Source organism: Cornus florida, unplaced genomic scaffold (genome assembly GCF_030987335.1).
Source record: "Cornus florida cultivar Cherokee Brave unplaced genomic scaffold, ASM3098733v1 CherokeeBrave_3.0.0_Hap2_scaffold_294, whole genome shotgun sequence".
In the NCBI taxonomy this organism is placed as follows: domain Eukaryota; kingdom Viridiplantae; phylum Streptophyta; class Magnoliopsida; order Cornales; family Cornaceae; genus Cornus; species Cornus florida.
The window spans coordinates 1-24,572 of NW_026775798.1; the positions used below are offsets into that span (position 1 = coordinate 1).

At 34.7% G+C, this 24,572-nt stretch overlaps 3 protein-coding genes and 1 non-coding gene across 6 annotated transcripts; 2 read left to right on the forward strand and 2 right to left on the reverse strand.

Moving 5' to 3' along the window:
* Positions 1-2,027: 2,027 nt before the first annotated feature.
* LOC132291017 (disease resistance protein RFL1-like) lies at positions 2,028-5,815 on the reverse strand. Its single transcript, XM_059790187.1, has 2 exons — positions 5,735-5,815; positions 2,028-3,383 (listed from the first exon to the last, which is right to left on the reverse strand). Exons 1-2 carry the CDS (start codon positions 5,793-5,795, stop codon positions 2,203-2,205), a joined length of 1,242 nt encoding a protein of 413 aa, XP_059646170.1. The 5' UTR covers positions 5,796-5,815; the 3' UTR covers positions 2,028-2,202.
* A 4,585-nt stretch (positions 5,816-10,400) lies between these two features.
* LOC132291016 (uncharacterized) lies at positions 10,401-12,933 on the forward strand. 2 transcript variants are annotated; one of them, XM_059790185.1, is made up of 3 exons: positions 10,402-10,997; positions 11,248-11,354; positions 11,493-12,933. In XM_059790185.1, exon 3 carries the CDS (start codon positions 11,582-11,584, stop codon positions 12,467-12,469), a length of 888 nt encoding a protein of 295 aa, XP_059646168.1. In that variant the 5' UTR covers positions 10,402-10,997; positions 11,248-11,354; positions 11,493-11,581; the 3' UTR covers positions 12,470-12,933. The 2 variants fall into 2 exon arrangements, with proteins under 2 accessions (XP_059646169.1, XP_059646168.1); XM_059790186.1 differs by lacking the exon at positions 11,248-11,354 and having other exon boundaries at positions 10,401-10,997.
* A 1,389-nt stretch (positions 12,934-14,322) lies between these two features.
* TRNAQ-CUG (transfer RNA glutamine (anticodon CUG)) lies at positions 14,323-14,394 on the forward strand. The gene has a single exon. It is a non-coding gene; the product is annotated as a tRNA-Gln (tRNA).
* Positions 14,395-15,137: 743 nt separating this feature from the next.
* On the reverse strand, positions 15,138-22,574 carry LOC132291015 (trafficking protein particle complex II-specific subunit 130 homolog). 2 transcript variants are annotated; one of them, XM_059790184.1, is made up of 11 exons: positions 22,388-22,574; positions 21,836-22,049; positions 20,846-21,391; positions 20,528-20,740; positions 19,947-20,340; positions 19,746-19,836; positions 19,560-19,644; positions 18,846-19,035; positions 16,842-17,140; positions 15,895-15,985; positions 15,138-15,752 (listed from the first exon to the last, which is right to left on the reverse strand). In XM_059790184.1, exons 1-11 carry the CDS (start codon positions 22,417-22,419, stop codon positions 15,577-15,579), a joined length of 2,331 nt encoding a protein of 776 aa, XP_059646167.1. In that variant the 5' UTR covers positions 22,420-22,574; the 3' UTR covers positions 15,138-15,576. The 2 variants fall into 2 exon arrangements, with proteins under 2 accessions (XP_059646167.1, XP_059646166.1); XM_059790183.1 differs by having other exon boundaries at positions 19,746-19,842.
* Positions 22,575-24,572: the final 1,998 nt, after the last annotated feature.

Genomic DNA, 24,572 nt, shown 5'->3' on the forward strand with positions numbered 1-24,572 from the left:
AGTTTTCAAGCATTTCTTTGAAATGTACTGACAAAACAAGAATGCATACCCAATTATAGCATACAAATATTCACAAGGCGAAGATATACCTGTGTTTTTTCTTCCTCCTGCTTCTTCTTGCTCTCCTCCTTTTACTTCTTGATGTAAGTTAGTGTGTATATAGATATTCCTTTATATAATGAGGTTTTAGATGAACAAAAAAGAAGGGGCTCAGAAAGTTACTGAAACCTTCCTTCACATTGCTCAAAGTATTCGTCAAGTCAATATATATATATTCTTTTATGTGAAGGTCGTCGCGTCAAGTCGTTAAGCAATTTGGATTTATTTTATTATTATCATCTTGTGTATTTCCTTTTATCTTTCACGCGATTTAAGAGAGACGAAACACCACGCGTGTGGTACGAGCAGGGTGTCAAAATGGGTCCTGACCTACCCCTGTCTGTATTCGTTTGTTTAAAAATAGGGAAAATTACATATAAATGGAGTCAAAGTTCTATATTTACTTAGAGAATGAGTCAAAATTCCATATTTCTCTAAAATGGATTGCTGAGGTGGCACATGATTTTCTACTGTTTAAAAAATTGTGGTGCCTAAAATGCCCTTCCCTAACAAAAAAGTAGTACCTTCAGTTCAAAAAAGTAGTACCTTCGGAGAAAAAGTAGTACCTTCGCGGGTGTTTAAAAAACATGGTACCTGGACGCCAAAAAGTAGTACCTTCAGTTCAAAAAAGTAGTACCTTCGAAGAAAAAGTAGTACCTTCGCGGAAGGGTATTTTAGGCACCACAATTTCTAAACAGTAAAAAACCATGTGCCACCTCAGCAATCCATTTTAGAGAAATATGGAACTTTGACTCAGCCTCTAAGTAAATATGGAACTTTGACTCCATTTATATGTAATTTTCCCTTAAAAATAGATATGAATAAACCATTTTAAAATATAGGTTAAAGAGTGATTTAAAAATAGATATGAATAAATTATTTTAAAATATAGGTTAAAATGAGTGATTTATGTTCAATTTATTTTTATAGAGGGTTGAATATGGGTCACCCATTTTAACTCATATTTCATCCATTATAAGAGATAATTTTTTATCATCTATTTGACTTAAATTCACCTCTTCTTCTTCTCTAAAATTCTCTCACACAATCCCAAATTTTCTCTCTCATCACCCTCTTTCTAAAATTCTCTTTAACATTCTCTCTCATCACCCTCTTTCTCTCTCTAAAATTCTTTGTAGTATTATAAGATTGCTCTGCTACATCCACAACATATGTACAACATATTTATGTGTATTATATATACATGAATACCAGATTTATTTATTTAATTATTTATTCTATAAAAAGCTTAATAAATGATTTCACCAACCCATTTTCAGAAAGAGAAATGTTATTATTTTGAATAATATCATTATTATAGTTTTTTTTAGATGGATAAAAATTTAATTTATTTTGAAAATTCTTTAAATTTATATTATTTTATTTTACGACTAAAAAAAATTATAATAATGATATTATCCAAAATAATAACTATTTTTCTTTCTGAAAATAGGTTGGTGGGTCATGATGAGTTGACCTGATCAATTTTGACCCAACACATATTTAACTCATTACAAATGAGTAATGAGTTGAATATGGATTACAACCAAACTAATTTTGACACGTCCAAACCTGACCCAAACCGCAGGCCACCCCTACATACGATATAGAATTATCAATCTCTTTTTTAGGACTGCCTTGTATTCAGACATTGATAATTTCAATACATTAGTTTAATGTGTGTGCATTTGTACATATATAATGCCCTGATTTGACTAATTCGGCCATTTTTCTTTAATTTTTTTTTTTTTTTTTTTTTTAAGAATCCTCAACCATAGAGGAGTCAGAGAAACGGAGTAGAATACAGTGACGAGTCTAACCCTCAAAATTGAGTAGGAATCACCAATTCTGAGAAGTTTTTGTACTGATTTTATTGGGAACTTGCTCTAAAAAAGGTGCATTTCACTTCCTGTGTAAGTAATTTCAGATTACCAAACATCTGAACACATTTTTTCCAATCAACCAGCAATAGAAGACGGTAAAACTCCACTCCTGAATGATCTAGCCAGCAAGAATGATATACAACAACAATATAGTGATCAATGCTACAAGTTCCATTTTCCAAAAGTTTACAACAAAATCACAGTTGCTAAATAGCAAGTGTCAATTCTTTAAATTTCGAATTTCATTTAAAGCGTTCCTCCACTCGTTAATGTCATAGATTCCCATCAATTTCTCAGCCTCAGTGATAATAGTACCTGGCAAACCACCACATTCTTTGACAATCATCTTTGCAATGCTCAATAATTCCGGGGCAAGTGGGCTGTTCGGCTGAAGTTTTTCCATGAACAACATCTCTGCTTCTTCATCTTGTAGAGGCTCCATTGTGATGGTATTAGTATCCCGGCCGCCCATCCTTCGACACACCTCTGATGAACGAGTAGTTACAATCAGTTTGCATACATCCCTTTCAGTCGGGATTCCTACCTCAATTAGGGAAACTTGTTTCCGAACATCGTCTAATATGAGCACGCTTTTCTTTCTATCTTTAAGCGCTCTGTGTAACCTGGCTGCCCTTTTCGTTTTATCCCTCTCGTTCGAAACATCAATTCCTACTTCTTTTGCAATGTCATTCTGCAATTCATGAATGTCACACTCTCGTGATACAGTCACCCAATAAACATATTTAAAAGTACTGTTATCTTCCAATAGTCGATTCTGTACATGTGACATGATGAATGTTTTTCCAACTCCTGCTACTCCAACAACAACAATCCTTAATACCTGCTCATCCATCAAGCTTTCCCAAACATTTTCCAGATGTCTTTTTGGTGTAACATCACCCACCAATGGTGTTGTCAACAATTCCACCCGCCTCCTCTGAGGTGCTTCAATTAGAAGACCCTCGGGAAATCTTCCTTGCTTGGAAAGCCCTTCTACCTCTCGTATATGCTTTTCCACACGACCTCCGAACCATATGTAGGAGAAAAAATTACCTCTTTGAAATTCCCCAGAAATGTTTTCCACTTCTGCTTTTTTAGCTTGTACATTCCCCAACCAATTCCTAACTTCTTCCTTTCCTTGATATCCTGTTTGGAGCACTGTATTTTCCACTTCTGTTCTAACATCATACTCCCGACAGCCCAAGGCCACCATCTTTGCTTCAAGAGCTTGCACCTTTTCAGTAAGGTGATTGTGATAATATAGCCACTCAGGACACTCATTAACGAATGTCCATACATTCTTGAGAAGTTCGATTTTGTTCCATAGTGACGCCGCGAACTGTACTTTCAGAATAACAGTACCAATTGCCAAAGTCAACAGTTCCATCCACATTGCATTACCTAATACAAAAAATAACAAATTTTCGATATCAGCAATCTGACCACCTCATCCTCGTGTATATAGGAAGAAAAATAAATTTATAAACAACCCATATTCTACCACAAGAAGAGGAAATTAAAGCAAGTATATAAAATAAATTATCCATGAAGTAACATGAATAACAATGAAAGAGCTTCCAATGGACTGCATTCAAATAGATGCATCGATGATAGAAGATTATGCTGCTAGGAATATATATATCAATATTCATATATACATGAAAAAGAATAAGCAAAGATGTGATTTAAAGCACAAAGCATATCCCTGCAGTTAATAGTTTTATAGTTCAATTTGGTCTAAAATTGACATTGCACTTTATTTTTAGAGCAAGTGAAAATTTTCGTACAGGGGAAATAAGAGATATACAATAAAAATCAAAATACGCTCTCGGTTGAAGAAGATTCACATTGCACCTCTTTAGTAACACTTTTGAAGAAAAATGGGCATATTCATTGTTTAGAAATAAATAGCAGAATTATCAAAATACTTGGCTTTTCCAATCAACTCCAAAAGCATTAAATGGAGGTTATCTATTTGAACTTGTTCGGGATTACAAACTTTAGATCTAGTTCAAAGATTCCTATGTCTTTCATGTGTTTTTACAACAAAAATCCTAGAAATATGCATATAACCCACATGAAGCAAATGAAATTAGAACACTTGATAATCATTCTAAACAAAAAGAAAAACAAGAGAACGAAAAAAAAAAAAAAGGAAAGAAAAAGAATTAAAACCAAATATTCTTAAAAATTCATAAGATAAAATATGGGACCTTATATCCAATATAAATGTTTGTTTTTAACATGTGATGACCTCCTCCCACCATATCTACAACAAGCTTTCAATGAAACACTAACTTATTATCAGGGATGGACCCAAAGTATGTGAGAGGGGCGGGTTTTAACAAAAAAATGTTGTGGGGGCAATAGTGAATATTTTTTTTTATAATTTCAGCGGGGGAATTGGCCCCCACAGACCTAATGGGTGCTTATTAATTTATTATCCATCTTATTTTCATCACTTTTATTTTGTAATGAAGATATGATAAAAACTACAAGAGTGAATTAAATGGACAGAAGAAAATCTAAAAGAATTTAGGGTTGTGTCATGTATCACGTTGTGTGCCCAATGGAGACAATTCCTTGACAGATCACTGAATTAGCAGCATAAATTCCAGAATAACATAATTGACAACAAATAACATGAAAACTTTATAGCTAATTAGCTTATTATCCAAGTTTTCACAGTAGAACTAGAGAGATCTAAGAAAGGACAAAGAAGAGAGAAAAATCTAAGGGCTAGTGTCTGTATCAGTATCATATAAACGGAGAGAAGAGGCAACACAATCGAAAAGAAAACCAGCAAACACTCATGCACATACACACAAGCACACAAGGACATTCACTTTCAATTGTGCATAATATCCTAACTCATTAACCTAATAATGTGCCTAGCAAAGACTGATATAGAAGGCCTTGTCTCCGATCAATGTGGAATAAGTACAAAAATGTATGAGACTAATTACTACTATAATATAACATGTCAAGCAATAACAGCGAGAAAGGAATGCTGTTGATATTTTCAAATATTTAATACCAAAAGAAAAATAATAATAATAATTAACAAAACCAAGCAAGTAATGGAGTAATGATGAGGAAGAGCTTAACATGTTCAATTGATAGGTTTCAATTTATTCTATTACATCAAAACTGACATTCTTCATTTCATTCCATAATGATTTAATAGCAATTCCAACTTAACAGACAAACTAAATTAGGCAAGTAGATCAAAATTCTTTAGTTGTTTTTAAGATCCAATTCTTCTGATTACCCATGTATCAAGTAAGCCAAGGTTTTTTCCCATTCTCTTTAAATTTGTAAGCCCTAATTAAAAATAGTTTAAAATCATAATTTTAGCTAATATTATCAACATCCTCAAAGAAATGACCTTTTTTCTTATATCAATACAAGAAATTTATACCCACAATTTTTATTTTGCAAGTTCTCAATTCAAAACTGACAAAAGTATTGATTCAAAAATTGAATTCTCACTTTCTTTCACAAGAAGGTTCAAACTAAAAACTGTCCAACGGTCAACTAATCGATCTCTTATAAATTTCTCCTACAGAAACAGAAATATTAAACAGAAGAAGCAAGCAACTCAAATAATTAATGTAGTACTGATATATACATAAATGTGACGAGAAAACAAAACAGAATTTTCAGACACAAGACTAAAAACACTAAAGCAATCAGAGAAAATTAATAAAGTTCAATGTCCAAAATTTCGGGAGGACAAAGATAGTGTGTACCTGAGAAAAGCGGATTTGGTATATCGAATGAAAAAATGGAGCGACTAAGCTCAAAAAACATACCATACTGTATTTAAACAAAAAAGAAAAGAAAAAAGAAGACCAGATTGGGTTGACTTCTAAAGTCTTTCTTGGATGGTGCATGGAAAATGACTTATAAGTCCTTCTAAATTTCGGGTCTCGTTTCCTCTGATTTCCATTAAGTGTGCAAATATGACTTGCACCATTGGGTAATAGGCTTGAGAAAGGACTGTAGTGGATTTTTTTTTTTTTTTTAAATGCATTATGAATGGAGATTGATATATAATATATATATATATATATATATAAATTAGTTGGTAGGCTGATTTTTCAAGTGGGTTCAACTAATATAATGAATGCAAAAAAAAAAAAATTATATATATATATATATATATATATATATATATATATATATATATATATTGATATTTGAGGTGTAAGTTGAAGGCTTTTTTTACCATTAGATATATTACAAGTAGGATGTTCAGAAAATTGGCTGAATAAGTCGGCATGTATAGCATTTAGCCATTTAAGATAAATAGTAAATAAAGTGCTAGAAAGTTAATTATTTGTACAAAAAAATAATTATTGTAAAGAAAATGAATATGCATGATTATTTTCTTGAAGAAATGGACTGGAGATGCACAAGGATTGGTGCAATACTGCAATGTGTTTTTTTCTTATGATTTGCATGGTGAAAGGAAAGAGTGAAGCTCTCTCCCTCCATGCCAATGCCATATATTCCCTCACTTTTAACTTATTTTCTTATATATATATATATATATATATCTTTTAAACAAAATTTTCCTTTTTATTATTTAGCTTATGATGTTGAAATGTTTCATAGCTTGAGCTTATCCAATTTGAGAGAGGTAAATTCAAATCTAAAACTGTAAAATCGAAAGAATTATCATTTCACATCACTATCGTTCGATTAAGTTGCGACTAATACTGGGAAGGAAAAAAGAAAAAAAAAAGAAAAAAAAAAAAGAAAAAAGAAAAAAAGGTATTGGACTAATACAGGCCTATCTTGAATTTTCAGGTTATGGGCTTGGCTTAAATTTAGATGGCCTAGAAGTTTGGATTTTGTCAACCATTCCTCTGGGCTGCTGTCCAATAGTCCATAGCCCACTCCAGTCCATTGCACTTGACATGGCTTTTCAGGAAAAATCCTGCGAACCAGTCCCTTGAAGACTTTTCCCTCGACATAAAAGTTAGTAAAAAGACAATTTGGCGTGTTAATATATCCGTATAGCGTGATATTCTTATCTCATATTCGTGTTCATGGTAGTGTTAAAGAAAGGAATGAGGAAAGAAGTGTTAAATTAAATTAGAGGGGAGGAGGAGAGCAATTGGGGCATGTTAAATTATTTTTTTAATGATGCAACAAAAAAACATTTCTGACCATTTTGACCCTTACACGAAGGGAGAGAAGATGTGTGGCAAAAAAAGCAGAGACTGACTGAAGATATACAAATTCGAGAAAATCTAATTTGATTCAAACAAACTTGGCGGAGATTAAATAAATTTTACCCTATAAAATTTGACTATATAATCATCATATTATTATCATTTAAATGGTAACGTGGCTCTCAAAATTTGTACATAAAATAAAAAGGAAGAGACCATGAGTGTTACAATGAGGTGCACCTCGTTATAACTTTTCTCAAACATTGTTTTTGTCATACAAGATGCCGGAGGCCACAAATCAATCTATCTGTTAACGACTGGCTTGCATAGTTGCATTCAGACATTGATGATTTCAATACATTAATTTAATACATATATTTATATATAGACTGTCCCTAATTTGACCCTATTATATTTACTAACTCATACAAATTCAGAAGAGATTAGTTAATGCAAGTCAACGAAATGGTCCATCTTAGGATATCAACCGTTTAGGTAGTCTTTTAGTACCCAGCACATGCTATTCTGATTTCTTCATATTTGCTCATTCAATTGTCGGTTACGTATACACATGAACTCAATCCTAACGACTCAAAATCAAATAAAACCAATATACAAACCCTTTGGTTGGTGTTGTGGCAAAACATATACTTATATAACATGTCTAATTACATGTCTTTCAACGTTCAAATACCCTGAAAATGGAAAGTTTCAATAAATTCGATTAATTTTATATGGGTATGGTTGATGTTATTTTGACGTTTTGAATATTAATAACATTATGATGTTGTCAACTATCATTCTGATAAATCAGTTGAAATTATTCGACTTTCGAACTCTAATGGCACATTTGGGATATTGTTTTAATCCGAAACAAAATAAATATTTTGAATAATAATCAAGAACATGTTTAGTAACATCCATAATATGAAAACACATCCTGTTAAAAAAAGTATTACAAGTTTGAAAAATATAATGATTAGTTTAAAAATATCATTTAAGAATTTTTTTTAAAGAAAAAAAATATACCATTCATCGTTTAAAATATCAAACCTTGCAGTGCGGAAACATATAAAAACATCAAATTGGTGTTTTGATTTTTTATCAAACATTTTGACAAACAGTAGTTACTAAATGCATATTTTTAACTGTTCATTACTAGTATACCCGATAAAAACAAATCGTGTAATACACCGACCCTAAATTACTATCTTTCAAATAGATGCTTACAAGGACACTTGTGATGTTAAGTGTTAAGATGGAACTAGTTAGCCAACTAAGCGGACAAAAATGGCAAATGTGATTGGATGGTGAGAAAGATTGATGTCAAGTTGGAAACAAGTACAGAATCAAAACATTTTGAAGCAATTCTATGTCATTAGAAGTAAAAGTCCACAAACCCCATTAATTTTCTTTAAATTAGAGTAGACCTAGTCGTCTTCAATTTGATGCTACCTATGCGATTTGTGCGCACCGTCAAAGCGGCCAAAGTCGTGCCTGCATCACCCGGCGGACCCATTCATCCTTTACCGCGTCTTCCTCCTCTGGCAGGCACCAACTTACTTTCATTTGAAAATCAAGCATATTCTTTCATTAGTTTCTAATTAACAATTCCATTAGCACCATTTCACAAAAGTGCCCTTTGCTTATATGACCAAAACACCCTTCTAATAGGAAGCCCCAATTCAAAAGAGGAGGGGGTAGATTCGTCATTAGAACACAAGCGTGTTGACAAAAGTGACCGTCTGTGAAGATTATTAATGCTTTAATTTAATCAAAGTCAAGGCTAGTTATGTAACTGGACGGAGGAGAGGAGGTCCATCCATGCAGTGGAAAATTTCAAAAGTGATTTAAATGATGAAAACGACCAATTCAGTGCAGTGTTAAGAAAAGAAAAAAAATATATATATATATAAGAAAAAAGAAAAGAAAAGAGAGATGGTTTGTTCAAACACCGGTCGGGTTTAATATATATTACAATTAATAGACAATCCCTTGATTTGCGGAGATTGTCCATCACACTTTGGTAACTTTCAAAATCAAAGGACCATCTTTCTTGGTTTCAAAAAAGTTTTTATGTTTTTATTATTGTGTTTGGTTTTTGAATTATATTTTGAAAGTGAAATGTCATGTGAGCCCATTAAGGACTTGTCACAATTTCACAAATGCTTAGAATTGCAAACTCCAACCATGTTCTTGGAAAAATTGATTTTTCATTTATCCCAACAAAAATAATGAAATGGTGTTCTTTTAATGGTTGGACATGCGCCTCATAGATACTTGGAGAGAAAATTACACACACTATCTGTTATTGTGATATTAAAAGCCTAAAAGCCTATTTGTTGCTATTTAGGAATGGGGGAGGGGGTAGATCCATCCGTGACTATATGTGTTTGTCGAATATAAATATTGACAAACAAAAATATACTAGAAAGTACACATTTTTTTAGGATTGCGTTCTTCGAAAAATTATTAGATAGTTTTAGTCTATTTGATACTTAGTAGACTAATCCACTGTACACTCTTGTAGAATTATTTTTTCAATCAAAAAATTTGGATTTAAGTGATCTACCAAGAGACACATTTGACAACAGTTAAGAGTATATTGGAATTTGAAATATTTTCCTTAATTAGTCTCATTAGACATGGCTTGGACATGAACAGACATGTTTAAGATACTTTTAGAACATAACAATATAGGATTTATAGGTATAAATGAAAGATTTAGTAGTATTAAAATGAAAAAAAATAAAATAAAATTTAAATTTAAAAGTAGGACTTCTTTAGTTTTAAAGAAAAAATTTAGAATTAATTTGTCTTTCAATGTAAAAAGTAGGAATTGGAAGTAAATTTTATTTTATTTTATTATTTTTATTTTTAATAATTATTATAATAATAATTAGGGTTGAAATTGCAAGTAATTGTTGTATTTTCAGAATGGTTTTAAGGAACTTTAGTGAAAAATTCTATATCTCCACCAGACAGATCTAACCATTGGTTTTCTAATGTCATCACTCATCAATAACCCACAAGGAATAAATGGAAACTTCAAAGCTCAAAGCCCACTTATTCGCCAAGCCATTGGTTTTTTTGATACTTTTTTATTTAGGTAGTTTAAATTCCACTTAAGACCCAATTTAATCTAATTAAAGAAAGCTTACCAAATTCACCGAACTTTAAATTTTTTCTTCTACCATATACTCCGTATACCATAGCAGAACTGCCAAACACTCTCTCTCTCTCTCTCTCTCTCTCTCTCTCCACATTCTCTTACATTCTCTCTCTCTACATATATATATATATATATATATATATATATATATATATACATCTTTCAATAATTCTCTCACACTCGGCCACTCTCCACCGGTGGATAGAGAAAACTCCGAAAAAGTATTGTTTTGCTGGGAATCCAGTTTGGAGCTTTTCTCGCCGGAGATTCTACACATAATATGGAGAACTTTAATGCGCTTTATCTACCATAAAACACCACACCACCACTTGGTTTTCTCTCTCCAAGAATCATATCAAAACCGCGTGAACGTACCAAATAATGAATGAGATCATCATCGTCGTCGTCTCTCTCTCTCTCTCTTTCCGTTACTTCTTCTGAACAACTGTTGATTTTCGAGAAAACTGGCATGTTATGAGCCATATGGTCTTCCGTTCTCACCTCGGCGGTGTTCTTATTGTAGCGTGATTTGGATGCTACTTTTTTCTATCAATCTGCTCCACTTTCCATCATCTTGTCTCTCTATGATTTCCGATGTATTCTCTGCATTCACGGATCTGATGTATCGTAACTCATAGCACTCCACACTCGTCGTCACTGGTATGTTTATGTTTTCTATTTTATCAGTATTCTTTTGTACTTTCACTTACTGGCAAATTTCAGAATCAAAATTTTCTTTTTTCCCAACTTTCCAATTAGATCTCATACCGTGCTCTATTTGGTTGCTGAGAAACTGAAACCAAAATTAGTACTGTTTTTTCTTCAGTATATTCAGGGGAAAGTTAGTACTTGGCTCTGTTTCTGCGCAGAGAGAACTGTTTACTGACGGCTAAGTTTTTTGAAATTGCAGATTTTTGTTTCATCAAAAAGCGGATCATTCTTCAAAATCTTCAAGTTTTCAGTAACTCAAAGATTGTGTGAAGATTTTTTTTTGCTACGTGAACGTTTTAAGTGCAAGTGTGTTACAATCACTCTCTCTCTCTCAAATCTTAGATTTGTTACTTAAATTTCTCAATATCAACTTCAATTTCTTCTAAATTTAAACTTGTACTAGATCTTAGTGTGTTCTTATTGGTTTATGTATTTTGAATGCAGGATTTGGAGTCGATCAGAAGCAAAAGTCGAACTCCGGCACTTCCGAGCTTGAACTCTGTTCTCAGATCAGATATTTTCAGTCGAAAAAAATGGGGAAAACAGGGAGAGATTGGACACAGATCTACGCAATCTACGGAATGGATGATTGGCACACTCCAATCTTCCTCCTAATGTACGCGATCACCTTCTCCTCTCTCTCCGTACTCTTCCTCCTGTACTTCGGCCCAATCTGCGCCTTCGTCGAGTCTTTCTTCCCCTCCCTCCCCGGCGGAGCCTCCCGCTTCGCCGCCGGATTCACCGGCTCCGTCACCGCGCTCTCCGCCGTCTGCCTCTTCTTCGCAGCCGGCAACATCTTCTACTCCTCCGTCTCCCTCCAGTGGGAAATGGCGCAGCGCATGGTCGGCGTGGTCAACGACTGGTCCACGGTCAAGCACGCCCTGGACGTGGGCTGCGGCCGCGGCATCCTCCTCAATGCGGTGGCGATGCAGCTGAAGAAGGAAGGCAGTTCGGGTCGGGTCGTCGGGCTCGACCGCAGGAAAACCACGGTCTCAACACTACGGACGGCCGGGATTGAAGGAGTACAGGAGTACGTCACGTGCCGGGAGGGTGACGCGCGTAGGCTCCCGTTCTCGGACAACTACTTCGACGTGGTGGTGTCGTCGATGTTCCTCCACACGGTGGGGAAGGAGTTCGGTCATCGGACGGTGGAGGCGGCGGCGGAGAGGATGAGGGTGTTGGGTGAGATGGCGAGGGTGTTGAAGCCCGGCGGGGTCGGGGTGGTGTGGGACCTAGTGCACGTGCCGGAATACGTGAAGAGGTTGCAAGAATTGAGGATGGAGGATGTGAGAGTGTCGGAGCGTGTAACGGCGTTCATGGTGAGCAGTCACATAGTATCATTCCGGAAGCCCAGTCAGCACATGGTGGGCCCATGGGAAGTCAGATTGGACTGGAGATGCCACAACATCTGTGGAGAGTGAAAAAGACTCATATTTAACTCAATATGGGGATAATATAGTGATTATACTATTTTTTTTTTTTTTTTAAAATCTGAAATGTTGAAATCTGGGGAGACGAAGCCGAACCAGATGCTTTGTTTGATAGATTAAGATCACAATATATATTATATATTAATATATATATATATATATACTGATGCTGTTAATAAAAAGCTTTGAAGTAGCAGTAATGGATTAATAATAATATGATGATATGAAAATTGTATTTATTAGGAGAAGTAGTGATTATTATTATTATTATTATTATTATTTAGGATGTATGAAATTATGGAATTAACAAGTGAGGGGTTTAAATCATGGACCTCAAAGGTACAGTTTGGTTGTTGAGAAGTCGCAATCCTAATACATCTTTGACGGAAGCAACCACAGTGAAGTGGGGAAAATGTTAGCTTTGGGAATTAAATTCTGAGCCAGAGATTTATTTATGTTTTTTTTTAAAATTTTTTTTTTTTTTTTTTTTTTTTCCAACAAAGATTTATTAGATCATCTCTTCGTTATGTGGCTTTTCAAATTGTAGAATATAGGATTGGATTTTAATTGACATCACCCACCATCTTCAAGAGAAAGCAAAAAGAAGCCCAAACAATTGCAAAAAAAAGCCCAAACAATGGAAGAAGCAATGAGAGAGAAATCATACTTTATATTTATATATATAGTAATGCAACAAATCACTTTTTTTTTTTTTTTTGGTGCGAACAAAAATGGATCAGATTTTTATTATTTTGAATTTAGAATATATATATGAAAAACGTTACAAGTGGATCCTTGTGATGAACACTCATGAGTGATTCTTTGTAACATTAATCCTTTTGAAATCCATTTAAAGTGTGTAAAATGTCCCGGAATTGGCTGAATGAGCTCTTGATAAAAAAAATAAAAATAAAAATAAAATAAAAACCTACATGAGGGATTTGATTGGTAAAACAGTACTACTAATTCTGTTAGTAGGCTTAAATAACCAACACTATAGTATCCACATTGAATAATTATTTTCTATTATTAAACAAAATATGACATGTTTTTTAGCTAGTGTTTACTATATAATTTGGTACCATGCGTTACACAAAAATTTCTCCCATTTTAATTAGGAGTTGACAATGATTTGAATTGTGACCATGGAGGAAAATTAGGTTTTATGAGTATCAATCAGTTGAATAAATTATAGGGTTTGGTTGTTGAGGGGTTGGCATCCCACAAATCTTGAAAGAGACACGGTTGGGAGAATGAATGAGCATGTTGGGGAATAAGTCACCATGCATTACAATATATATATATGCAGGACAGTATTTAGATCCTCCTGACACGCTATTAGGCTAAGTAATGGTCTTACTGGTTTATTATCGAAAGTGAAAACATGAATTTCAAGAAATTACTAGTCATTTAAGGGTGGATTTAGTTTCTAACTTATTTATATCTTGGCATTTCATCCGGTGTGTGAATGAGAATTAGTGCTACCTTCAAAGAGATGGTGAAGACACCATCACTTTCGAGTGTGTGTAATTTTGGGTGGGTGGGTATTTGGTTTATTGACTGGATGAACTCGAAATATAGTGAGTCTGCAAAGTGGTTTGTAAGCAAATGGTCTTGGACTAAGAAATCTGAAAAAACTAGTGCTACTTGAGCGGATTGGACTTGTAAATATGCAATTAAAAACCTTCACATTGTGAGAATTGTCAACTTTTAGTAACTATGAGCGCTGAAGATTTGGCAAAGGTGTACTTTAAAATCCATATTGACGGCGAGTCTCCAAACAGTGTCTTTATCACTATAAAATGTTTGATTATATACCAAAAATTTCGCATTTGTTACATCAAGGTCCCATGGTCTAGTGGTTAGGACATTGGACTCTGAATCCAGTAACCCGAGTTCAAATCTCGGTGGGACCTTTTTTTTATGTTTATTTCCACTGTTGACTTCTGTCGGACATGGCTCCCTTTTTCTCTATTGACGTCAAAGTCAACAAATCACAATTCTAATCATTCAAACCAAACTTCACTCAAATACCTCATATGTCAACAAGAGACTACGGAAGGAAACTTCTTCGACATTATATTTTTATCTTGAGGGCATATGTATTATGTACGGAAGATGAGCACTAAGATTTTCAACTCTCGCGGCCACGGCCAACCTAACCACTCTCGGATTGTTGGTACACCTACAAATTATATATTTATATATATTACATAGAAGAAAAAATATCGAAAAAATTATTACATGATTCAAGACTATTTAGTACCAGTCAATCACAACTCGATGTGTAAGCAAAAAATAAAATAAATGTAACACATTTGCTTGAATCTCCAGATTGACTAGGATTATGTAAAAATTTCTTATGCGTGAGCTCAAATTGGCTTGCCTTTCTCGTTTCCCAATCTGAAAAACTGGTCGAGCCCCAGCCAGAACATCAGGCAGTTTATGAAATATATTCTGCTCGGTAAGCGAGAGCAACCCAAGAAAGGAAAATAATAATATTGTTATTATTATAATAATAAGAGTCGATCAAAATTCCAAGAGCTATAGAAAGAATCACAAACTCTTGGGGCAATTTAACTTTCGAAAAAAAAAAAAAAAACACTCCAGGGGCAATGTAATTGTAAGCATAATGTGTTAATACAAGTAAAACAAAACGAAGAAAACATAGAAATCATTGAATAAAGGAGAATTCAAGCCACAAAATTTACAAGGACAAGGATGCCTTTGTCTAACATCACAATATTACAAGGAACAACAACGTAGCACTTCAGCAGCATTTACAAATAAATTTTTTTGAAAGAAAACTGTTTGTATTTTTTCAGTCTACACTATTGTACTAGTCCAGAAGTCCATTCTGCAAGAGCCAAGAGACTACACAACAGCCGCATAGTTTAGCACTCTAAGAACCACCAACCCGAATTAAATTCAAAACCCAGTTTCTTAATTTTCAATTATGGAAAAAATACAGATTTACAAATTTCTTAGATGATCAAAATTGGCTACCTGAAATATACCTCTATACCTATAACTTCTTATGGAATGGGAAACCAAGTCCACCTGTAAAGTGTGTTAAATCAAAGATGGCCTCAAGTATATCACGCTGGTATGCAGAAAGAGGAGCTGAGAGCTGGAGGCATGACACAGACCAAATGAGGTCCGGGAGGGTTGCAACTTATATTTGCATCATCCACATTGGCCAGGCCCAGTTGAGGAGGACGAACATATCCCGCCACCAGCGGCACACATAATATTGAAATGACTATCCTTGAACCTGTCATATTATGAGAGATTTTCAGGATGATGTAGAAGAAAATATATCATACTATGGTTGGTTCGAAAAAAGATGTCAACTTAATTTCTTGAACAAAGACCCAAAAATAGATAAATTAAATTTTTAAAAAAAATTGAGATACCTTGCTTTGTGGAAATTGAAGCATGACCTCTTTTCCTTCCAGCAATCATCCAATTCTCAGAGTTTGCATTGACTTCATATAACACCTCATCCTGTTGCACGAGGAATAGAAAACAATACGCAGGATTGAAAAGATGTACACAGGAATTCCTTGAAGCTGCAATTTGCCTTAAAGAGGCACCACAAAGCTTACTTTACACAAGAAGTAGGATCTCAGACATTTCTTAAGATTTATACCTGATAAAACTTTGCATATTCTCGACAGAGGTTCAATTTGTTATTTTTTTCTCCCAGCATCTAGAGACTATGCCAAATAAATATAATTATTTTGATTGGCATTACGTAGTGTGGTTCCCAATAATTGAAGAAGGTGGAAGAGGCAGACTGGCTAAAAAGCCTAACTTTTAGCCTTATTTGAACAAAAGGTCTATTGCTCGATACAATGGTAAAAGATCAGTTGCCAAGCATGAGAATAAAAGTACTTTATTGCAAAGAGATGACATCAACTTAAGAATACTTCAGCCATTTCCCCGGGAAAAGGTTAAGTGTATATTATTTCATCAACCGTGTATTTTCATTTAGACGACTAAGGTGTTGTTTTGATAACTTAATTTACCATATTTAAGTGCTTATTCGACTTGATACCTTTGATAATGTGATCTAGATACCACTTATAATAATAGGTTAAGAGGCACTTAAAATGTAAGCCCTTAAAATTTAGCTCTTAAAATTTTCAATTTCATCAAACATCATCTAGGGAAACTTCCTTTCCATAATACGACACCAACTTGGATTGGGGTGAATGGACTCTTTCATGGTAAATATACAGTCTCAATTTGACAGGATAATACTCTTGTTAATCAAGATTGAAAAAAGAATTCCACAATCCAAAGTCTGACATTTTAGTTGGAGCATTTAAAAAGAAGGTAAAAGGTTATCATCACTTACATTGTTTTCAGGAACTTCATTTTCCTGAAAATCCTTTAACCTTTCAACTCTCCACTTCATGGTAACAAGCTGGCCAACTCTGAGACCACTTGAGGGAAGAGGAAGAAAACCAACCGCCATGCAAGGGTCCAGCACAGGCCGCTGCAAAACAAGAGCACTCCTAAAGATCAAAGAATTTGTAACTTCCTCGGGTCTGATGGGATCCACAGCAACCGGGGTATGGGCTCCTAGGTTTCTATCACCAGCAATTCCATATCTGATGTTTAATATACTATCTGGATGCAACTCCTTTGCTTCATCTGTAAAACCAAGTGCAGTATTTTGCTTGCTTAAAATGTAACAGAGCATTTAAGACTTGTTGCAACAAGACAATTGATGAAGTAATTTAGCAATGGCCTTAGAGCAGAATGACAGATTAGGATTCATGTAGCTGACCCAAATAATTGGCAAAAAGTTTTGTTGAGTTGAGTTAGTTATTGCGATTAATGCATAACATTATCAGATTTTTTTTTTTCCCCAACTATTTCTACTCATTCCAAGCAACGAGATCAGGCTCTTCTTCAAGTATTGGTAGAAGATATATTAACACAAACTTTAAAATCCATGTCTCGACCTTCTACATTTCAATTTTTTAGTTACGATAAGTCCAATTTTTCTGCTGTGAATATCCATTATTTTTTCTTTTTAATTTTCCTTTTTTTGCGTTTTCATTCTCTTCATTTTACAGCTATCAATTCTGCTAAGTTTTACTTCCCTGCACCCCAAAATTATACAACTGACAACTAGAAACCAGATTAGACAAAAGAAGGGTGCTATTTCTAGGATTCAAATGCTTGCAGTTGTCCCAACTTAGAGGGTTTTTAGTTACTCAATTGATTGCAGTTGGCCTTAAATCAAATGTCCAACAACTGTTTAACATGCAATATATATATATATATTTTATAACTAACTTAACATACAATAGTATTGCCAAGAAGTTATGCATACATCTGTCTTACCCACCAAAAAGAAAGTACATCAAACTTTGACATATCAAGTATGAACATAAAAAAGAAGTTTGACCTGGAGGGAAGGAACTTAATGTCCATACTACTGTTGATGTTGCTGCTATTGTTGCGAAGTAAAGTTCTCAATGATTTTCTATAGTCTTTACTACCTATTACGTTATACTCGTATTCAGTTTATGCAGGTGTAAATTGCATCAAAGTTTCAAACTTCATGTAATGGAACTTTTGGGGGTTATAGATTATTTTTATTATTATATTTGCCATCACACTTTAAAATGTTTCTATAATGAAACAATTGTGTTCATTTTAGCTGCATCCGCTGTTGTTAAAACTGGGCTTTGACTTATATCAAAATTTTCTATGAATAAATCATAGAACAATTGACGGGCATTTTGTTCTAGTATAGTTTCTCATAAGTTCCATTCTCCTTGTCAATTATTTATAAATAAGTTATTTCATTTCTAATCAATTCTGAAATCAATTGACAGCAAATCTATTAATTGGATTAGATAGAAACAAAAATGCCATTCTAGTGACATAAAAAAATGGATTCATCAAATTCTTTGCATCAAGCCATCCAAATGCTGTGTTTCTGATACACCTCAAAATACTATTATTAAGTTAATTGTTCAACTCTTAAAGGATTTCTTAATACCTATGGTACAAAGGGCACTTCTTCTTAACCATAGTTAACATGTTTTTCAATAATTAAGCCCAGATTGGACACCTAAAATTGCATCCACCTTTATATATTTAGTATAAGGTGCAGAGAATTGTATGTGTTATGCAATCCTTTGCAAGACGTTTATTAAAATTGATGCTTTCTCCAGTAATTAAGGTTATACACACATGCACACATATAGAGGTTTGTGTCCACATCTCGAAGTTAGGAAAATTTTGACCAAAGCTGCACGTCCATATAAAATTAGAACACTTTCCATGTACTTATATAACTACGTGATAATCACTGTAAAACAACAAAACCAATTAGATATACCTTCAGCGATTGTAGTCCCCAAGCATAAACTGAACAGAATTCCAGTTTTCGATGTTGGGGAAACAAGAAGCGGAAAGTAGGCGGATGTTGGTCTCCCATCACCATGTTTAGTGTGAGAAAATCCATCTTGAAGATCCAGCCAAGCATCATATATGGTCAATGAAGCCTTCACTTGTGAGTGTAGTATCACCTGAAAGAGGCATGGACCAATCCAAGACTTCGGATGTAAGATGACCCAAATCATGAGGCACAAAAAAACAAAAAAAAAAATTGTGAATGCAAAGCTCTGAACTGTTAAACTCCACAGGACCATAAATTGCCACAGTAAATTAGGGCTTCCTCTTCTAACAATGTGTCTCAAAGGAAAAAATTATAAAATTAGATTCAAAATTTTGGCAATTTAACCTCAAACTATGCATGGCTCAAGAGGTAAGCGTCAGCTAAACCTAGATAGCTAGTTCATAAGTGACCCAGTTCATATTACATAGTGTAGCCTAAGAGATTTATGCTCAACACAATAGTTCATAGTGTAGCCTAAGAGATTTATGCTCAACACAATAGTTCACAAAGACCGATTAAAGTTACCTAGACATCATTGGGCTAGCCTGTGCCAAAGTAATATAATAAGCTGGCTCCAACAGTACACGATTGCACGATGCAGTCGAGATTATATTAGCGTGCAGATGAAATGCAAAACACTACTGAAAAGAATACCTGCAAAAGCAAAGTACCATCATTGCATTTGTCTGCAACACGTGTGCTCACATGGAAAGGATCAGTGAAATGCACAGCTATGGTCCTGTAAATCAATATCAAATGTGTCACATAAGTTTGGACAAAAATAAAATTAATCAAGCTGCATTGGAATCTAAAAGAAAAAATGAAAGAAAAAAATCCTGCCTTTCAAATGTCTGGTTGTGTGATACTCCAAATTCAAGTTTCAGAGCTATTGTTCTCAATCCATCTACAACACTCTGTCTTTGGGGAAACACTGCTCCTAAAACATAGTCACATACAATTAAGCAGTTGAACGCAACAAAAAATTTACACATCACATGCATGTATACATAGAAACCACCAAAAATTTATATCATTATTAACCTGTGGATGTTCCTCTAGCTAACTTGTCACTAATAGCACGCACTGGAATCCACAAAACAGAAGTTATATTGCTAGCCCAGTATGGCAATTCTATTCTACCATCCTGAAGAGTTAGCTGCTGTAATTCTTCAGTAACAGTAGAAGAGCCATCATTTTTAGCATCATCTGAGTAACCCAAGTCACCTGAAATATGTGATTCCTTGGCATACCTCTCCATTTCAATGATATATGACTCCTCGATCCTCAAACCTGGACCAGTGTCAATATGCAAGACAGCATCCCTAAGGGAGTAGTTAATTGGCTTTATAATTATTCCAACCCACTGAGGTTCATTCATTAGTAAAGCAGATGAAACAGCTGCAGCAAGATCAACCAGTGACCTTGGTTTGAACACCTGAATATGGAAATACCTTATTAGATGGTACAATGAATATGTAACTTGGTTCCTCAGAAACAAAACTACTTCATAAGTCAAAATGCAGGCTGCAAGAAAAAATAGCAATCTGAAAGTATGCTAAGGATGCCAACTGTTGTTATTGTCTTAACATTCCATTTCATCTATTAAACAAAAGAAACAATACCTTTAAGATGGGTCTAGTTGGCTTCTCATAACTCATAAAATCATCACTATCTGCAGGTCCCCCTTTGGAAAAACTATGAGACCTAAATCTCAAGTGACCAATCTGCCCAGTAAGAACCCCCAAGACATAGGAACCCGGTTTCTGTGGGGGTAGGGAAAGGGTGATTGTGTTCCTGCCAGGCTTTAGTATAGTAGCTTCAGAGCTCCTTATTGTCTGAAAATAAGATATAATATCAAGCCATTAGGAATGCTAAAGACACATCACATAAATTGCTGAGTGCTAAATATATCGGTAACAACTTGTAACTAAGAAGAATACCTTAACACCTTCATCGGCATTATAAGTAGCATTCAGAGTGAGACTAAGCGATTCAAGAGTTATATCATCAGGAAAGCCACTCCACACAGTTACAGATAGGGTACCAGGATCCCCATCACATAGCTCCAAAGGTGGCCCAGGATTGCCAGAAAATGTGATCAATGAGGACACATCTAGGGGCACAGGGTGTTTCATTTCACTATGTGCAAGTTGAACAACTTCTGACTGAAAAGCTTGCCGTTCCTTGGTCAAGAACAAGCCTTTATCTAGGGAGAGCAACCTCACACAAGATGACAGGTAGCCAGCTTGATCATTAAGCATCTTCTGACACTCTGCTAAATTGGGAAGAACTTCTGCCAACAAATCCTGCCATCCTTCACCAGCATAAAGAGCGCATACCTTCTCATAGGATTTTGCAGCAAGATCATAATTCCCATGCTTATAGCAGACAGCTGCAATTTCACCATCAAGGACAACACCATGTCTTTTCCACCATGAACGATAAAAATTGTCAGCAGCGCCCTTTGATAGATCCAAATATTTTTCCTGACAAGAAAAAATCCAGGATTGCATAAAAATGAGAAAAAGAGAGAGAAACATTCAACAATCAATGTATTTAAAATTAACACAATACCCAAAAACCCAAGAGGATTCGAACCTTAGACCTGATGCTTCCTGAGGAACCAGGGCCAAGTTCTTACCCTTGGGGTTAACAATGAATTTTAGTTGTAACCCTCAGTTAAAGAGTATGTAAAGAACGGAAACTCCCAAATTTTTTGGGAAAATAAAATGATGCAGGATCTTCAATAAGAGGTAGTGATAGAAATTAATCCAGCACTTTTGAAACAATTTCACTTCCAAGAGAAACTAAATCTAATCTTAAACAACTGAGATTGGAATACAGAAGTATGTGTCAAATGTTAATAGTATTGTATCTTAAGCATTTTCTAAGAAGAAACTTAATATATTAGAGTCCGCTATTTTAAATACCTCAAACTCCTTTACAGAAGACAATGATTTCCATAAATCAGGATTAGAAATTGTGTTCCGCAGAGCATGTTCAGCAGCAACGTAGATCTCTGAAAGTCTCATTGGTCGATCTATTGAGCTCTCAAAGTTTCCTGGTGAAGAATTAGTCCTTGACATGGAAATCGTATTTATTTTAGGTGATGGGGACATCTTTAAGGATCCATCTGGACCTGAGCTGTCAGTATGTAACAACTGTATAAGAGCTCAAAAGAATTCACAGAATCCAACAACAAAAGAAGACAATTATAATTGGAAAACACAAAAAGGAAAGAAAAGTAGAAACCACGTTTTTCAAAAATACTTTCATAGAACACTTGTTGAGCAATTAAAAGAGAGAAATAGCTATAAGCCAGCTGTTTTGGTTGCTCCCATGGCAATTGGAAACAGCTCATTGGATATTCAAAGTTAAATCACTGGAAGCAACCAACTAGCTTGGGCAATAGCACTCTCCCTATGAATTTATTCGAAGAACATATAGCGCTACATTTAATTTAATTCTTAAATTAACATTACCCATCAATAACAACTGAGCGACCATCAAACATTTCAAACAAATTCCCAGCAGAGAGAGAAGCCCTTCGGCGGTTAGCCTCACGCAAAAGTACAGATGGTTCTAGAGGTAATGGTTTCCTCTGAATACCAAAATGCTTGACCCTCGGATTTTCTTGAAGAATCAACTACACAATATCACAAACAATGAATACACGAAAAGTAGCCTTTTTAGTCAAAAATGAAACTTGAGTTAGCATTGACTAAATAATTATTATTATGGTTATTGGAGCAGGGATTGCTGCTGAGAATGCCTCAACATTTTTTAAAACCACTTTGACATGTCAACTTAGATGTGAATATGTCAATTTTCTTGCAAAAAGTTAAAAAAACTACCGTGAAATACTTCACCCTTACAAGCTTACCTATAGACAAGAAAAAGAAAAAAGGAATGAAAAAAGAAAGACAAGAAAGAGAGAAAAAAAAAAAAAATATATATATATATATATATATCACACTTGACTTGACTTTCCTCAAACAAGCAATGCTCAGATAAGTAGTTTCAATTTTCAAAAGAAGAAGATGTTTAGAACATGGTACTCAGATAATTCCAATTTCCAGCATACGGAACAAAGAATATCATATAAGATACATATTTGTGAGTAACGTGAGACATTGATATATTTTCATGGGAGCTTCAGTCTGGACCAAATCAATGGGCCATTTCGTTAGGCCACTAACAAGGGCCACCATGCAGATAAAGATAGATGTATTTGAGTTGTGTCAAATACATTTTGAAGGTAATATTTAAAATTTAAAAAAAAAAAAAAAAAAAAAAAAAAAAAAAAAAAAAAGAAAAGAAAAGAAAAAGGAAACTGTACAATCTGGCCTACAAAAGGCAAAAACAAGCAGCTAGAGCTGCTGAAAACAAGAAAACAGATTGCAAACTAGGACTACCTATATAGCAACCAACATGAAATCATTTGATACAAAGCAGCAGATTCTGCAACAAAGAATGCAAGATTAGTCGGGAGGCTTCCTTGGAGGTCTGATAACTGAGCTAGGTAGGCACTAGGCTCCACCTAGCAGCTGTGGCTCAGACTATGTTACATGGACTTGGGTATGTACCCATGCATCGGACGTGTCAAATCTCTTAATGAAAAGACACATAGATAATGCTAAATATTTTTATTGTTTAATATTTTTATTTTATGTTTTAAAGTAAAATAATGTCTTTTATGTAATGCAATGTTCAATATAGGCAATTCACTCATTTTGAAAGCAATAAAATAATAATATTGAATTATTGGACATATTATTAGGTGCATGTCCAACCTAAAGTGTCACACATATCCCATGCCCATGTCCGAGCAATGTGTGTTGGATATGGGTACTTTAATTACTTTTGAAGAGTCCATGTAACATAGGGCTCAGGAAGCTTTGCTTTCTCCTAGAGCAGAGGAGCTGAGTCTGAGCTAATGAAGTCAGTGATGGATTAAATCAAGGCTTGGGGGCATTTTGATGTATTCCTGAAGATTCTGCTGATTCTCTCACCCCAGATTGCATAACTGAGGCAGCAAGAACTAGTTTCTGAGAGAGAAAGCTAGAAGAGTTGTGGCAATTGGAAGAGGTCCATTGAATGAGGGTCTTCTAGTTTGAGAAAGGGGTCTAGAAATCACAAAGGAGCTGAAAATGGTTCCAAATTGGGCTTCAAAATTAGCAAAGAAAGAAAAGATGAGAGTGACTTTCCAAAGCAGAGAGGCATAGGGGGCTAGCATTGGGGATGCTAAGTGAAGAGATGGAAGGGCTATCCAGAGTGGCTAGCTTTTCTTGAACTGCAATCCACAAAATAAAATTATGCTTAAGAATACGAGGATTAAACATTCTAGACAACACCAAGGATTGAACCACACTACATGGTGCTAGGATCACGTAGAACCCTCAAGCTCACAGTTTTCAATAGGCTCCAAGTTCAATAAAAGGCGCGCCTTGTATTTTTAATCATTTATTCAAATCATTTACTTCCTCTGTCCCAAAAAGAATGTCCGTTTTGGGGAGTAGAAATTTTTAAGGGGACATGTGGGCCATGTATTGTCTCCCTAGAAAGTTACTAACTTGCCCTTTAAGTTTTGAATATTCAAGTTTGAAATTTTAAACTCCAAGGACATATATGGAAAGATGTAAAATATATTGTTTGAAAAAGGAAAGT

Excerpts from the sequence above, each read along its gene's own strand:
- LOC132291017 (XM_059790187.1), bottom strand. The coding sequence starts at position 5,795 with ATGTTTTTTGAGCTTAGTCGCTCCATTTTTTCATTCGATATACCAAAT. Across the intron at positions 3,384-5,734 it reads ACCAAATCCGCTTTTCTCAG|GTAATGCAATGTGGATGGAA; the intron begins GTACACACTATC and ends TTTTTGTATTAG.
- LOC132291016 (XM_059790186.1), top strand. The coding sequence starts at position 11,582 with ATGGGGAAAACAGGGAGAGATTGGACACAGATCTACGCAATCTACGGA.
- LOC132291015 (XM_059790183.1), bottom strand. The coding sequence starts at position 22,419 with ATGTTTGATGGTCGCTCAGTTGTTATTGATGG. Across the intron at positions 21,392-21,835 it reads CTTCTGTAAAGGAGTTTGAG|GAAAAATATTTGGATCTATC; the intron begins GTATTTAAAATA and ends TTTTCTTGTCAG. Across the intron at positions 20,741-20,845 it reads ATGCCGATGAAGGTGTTAAG|ACAATAAGGAGCTCTGAAGC; the intron begins GTATTCTTCTTA and ends TCTTATTTTCAG.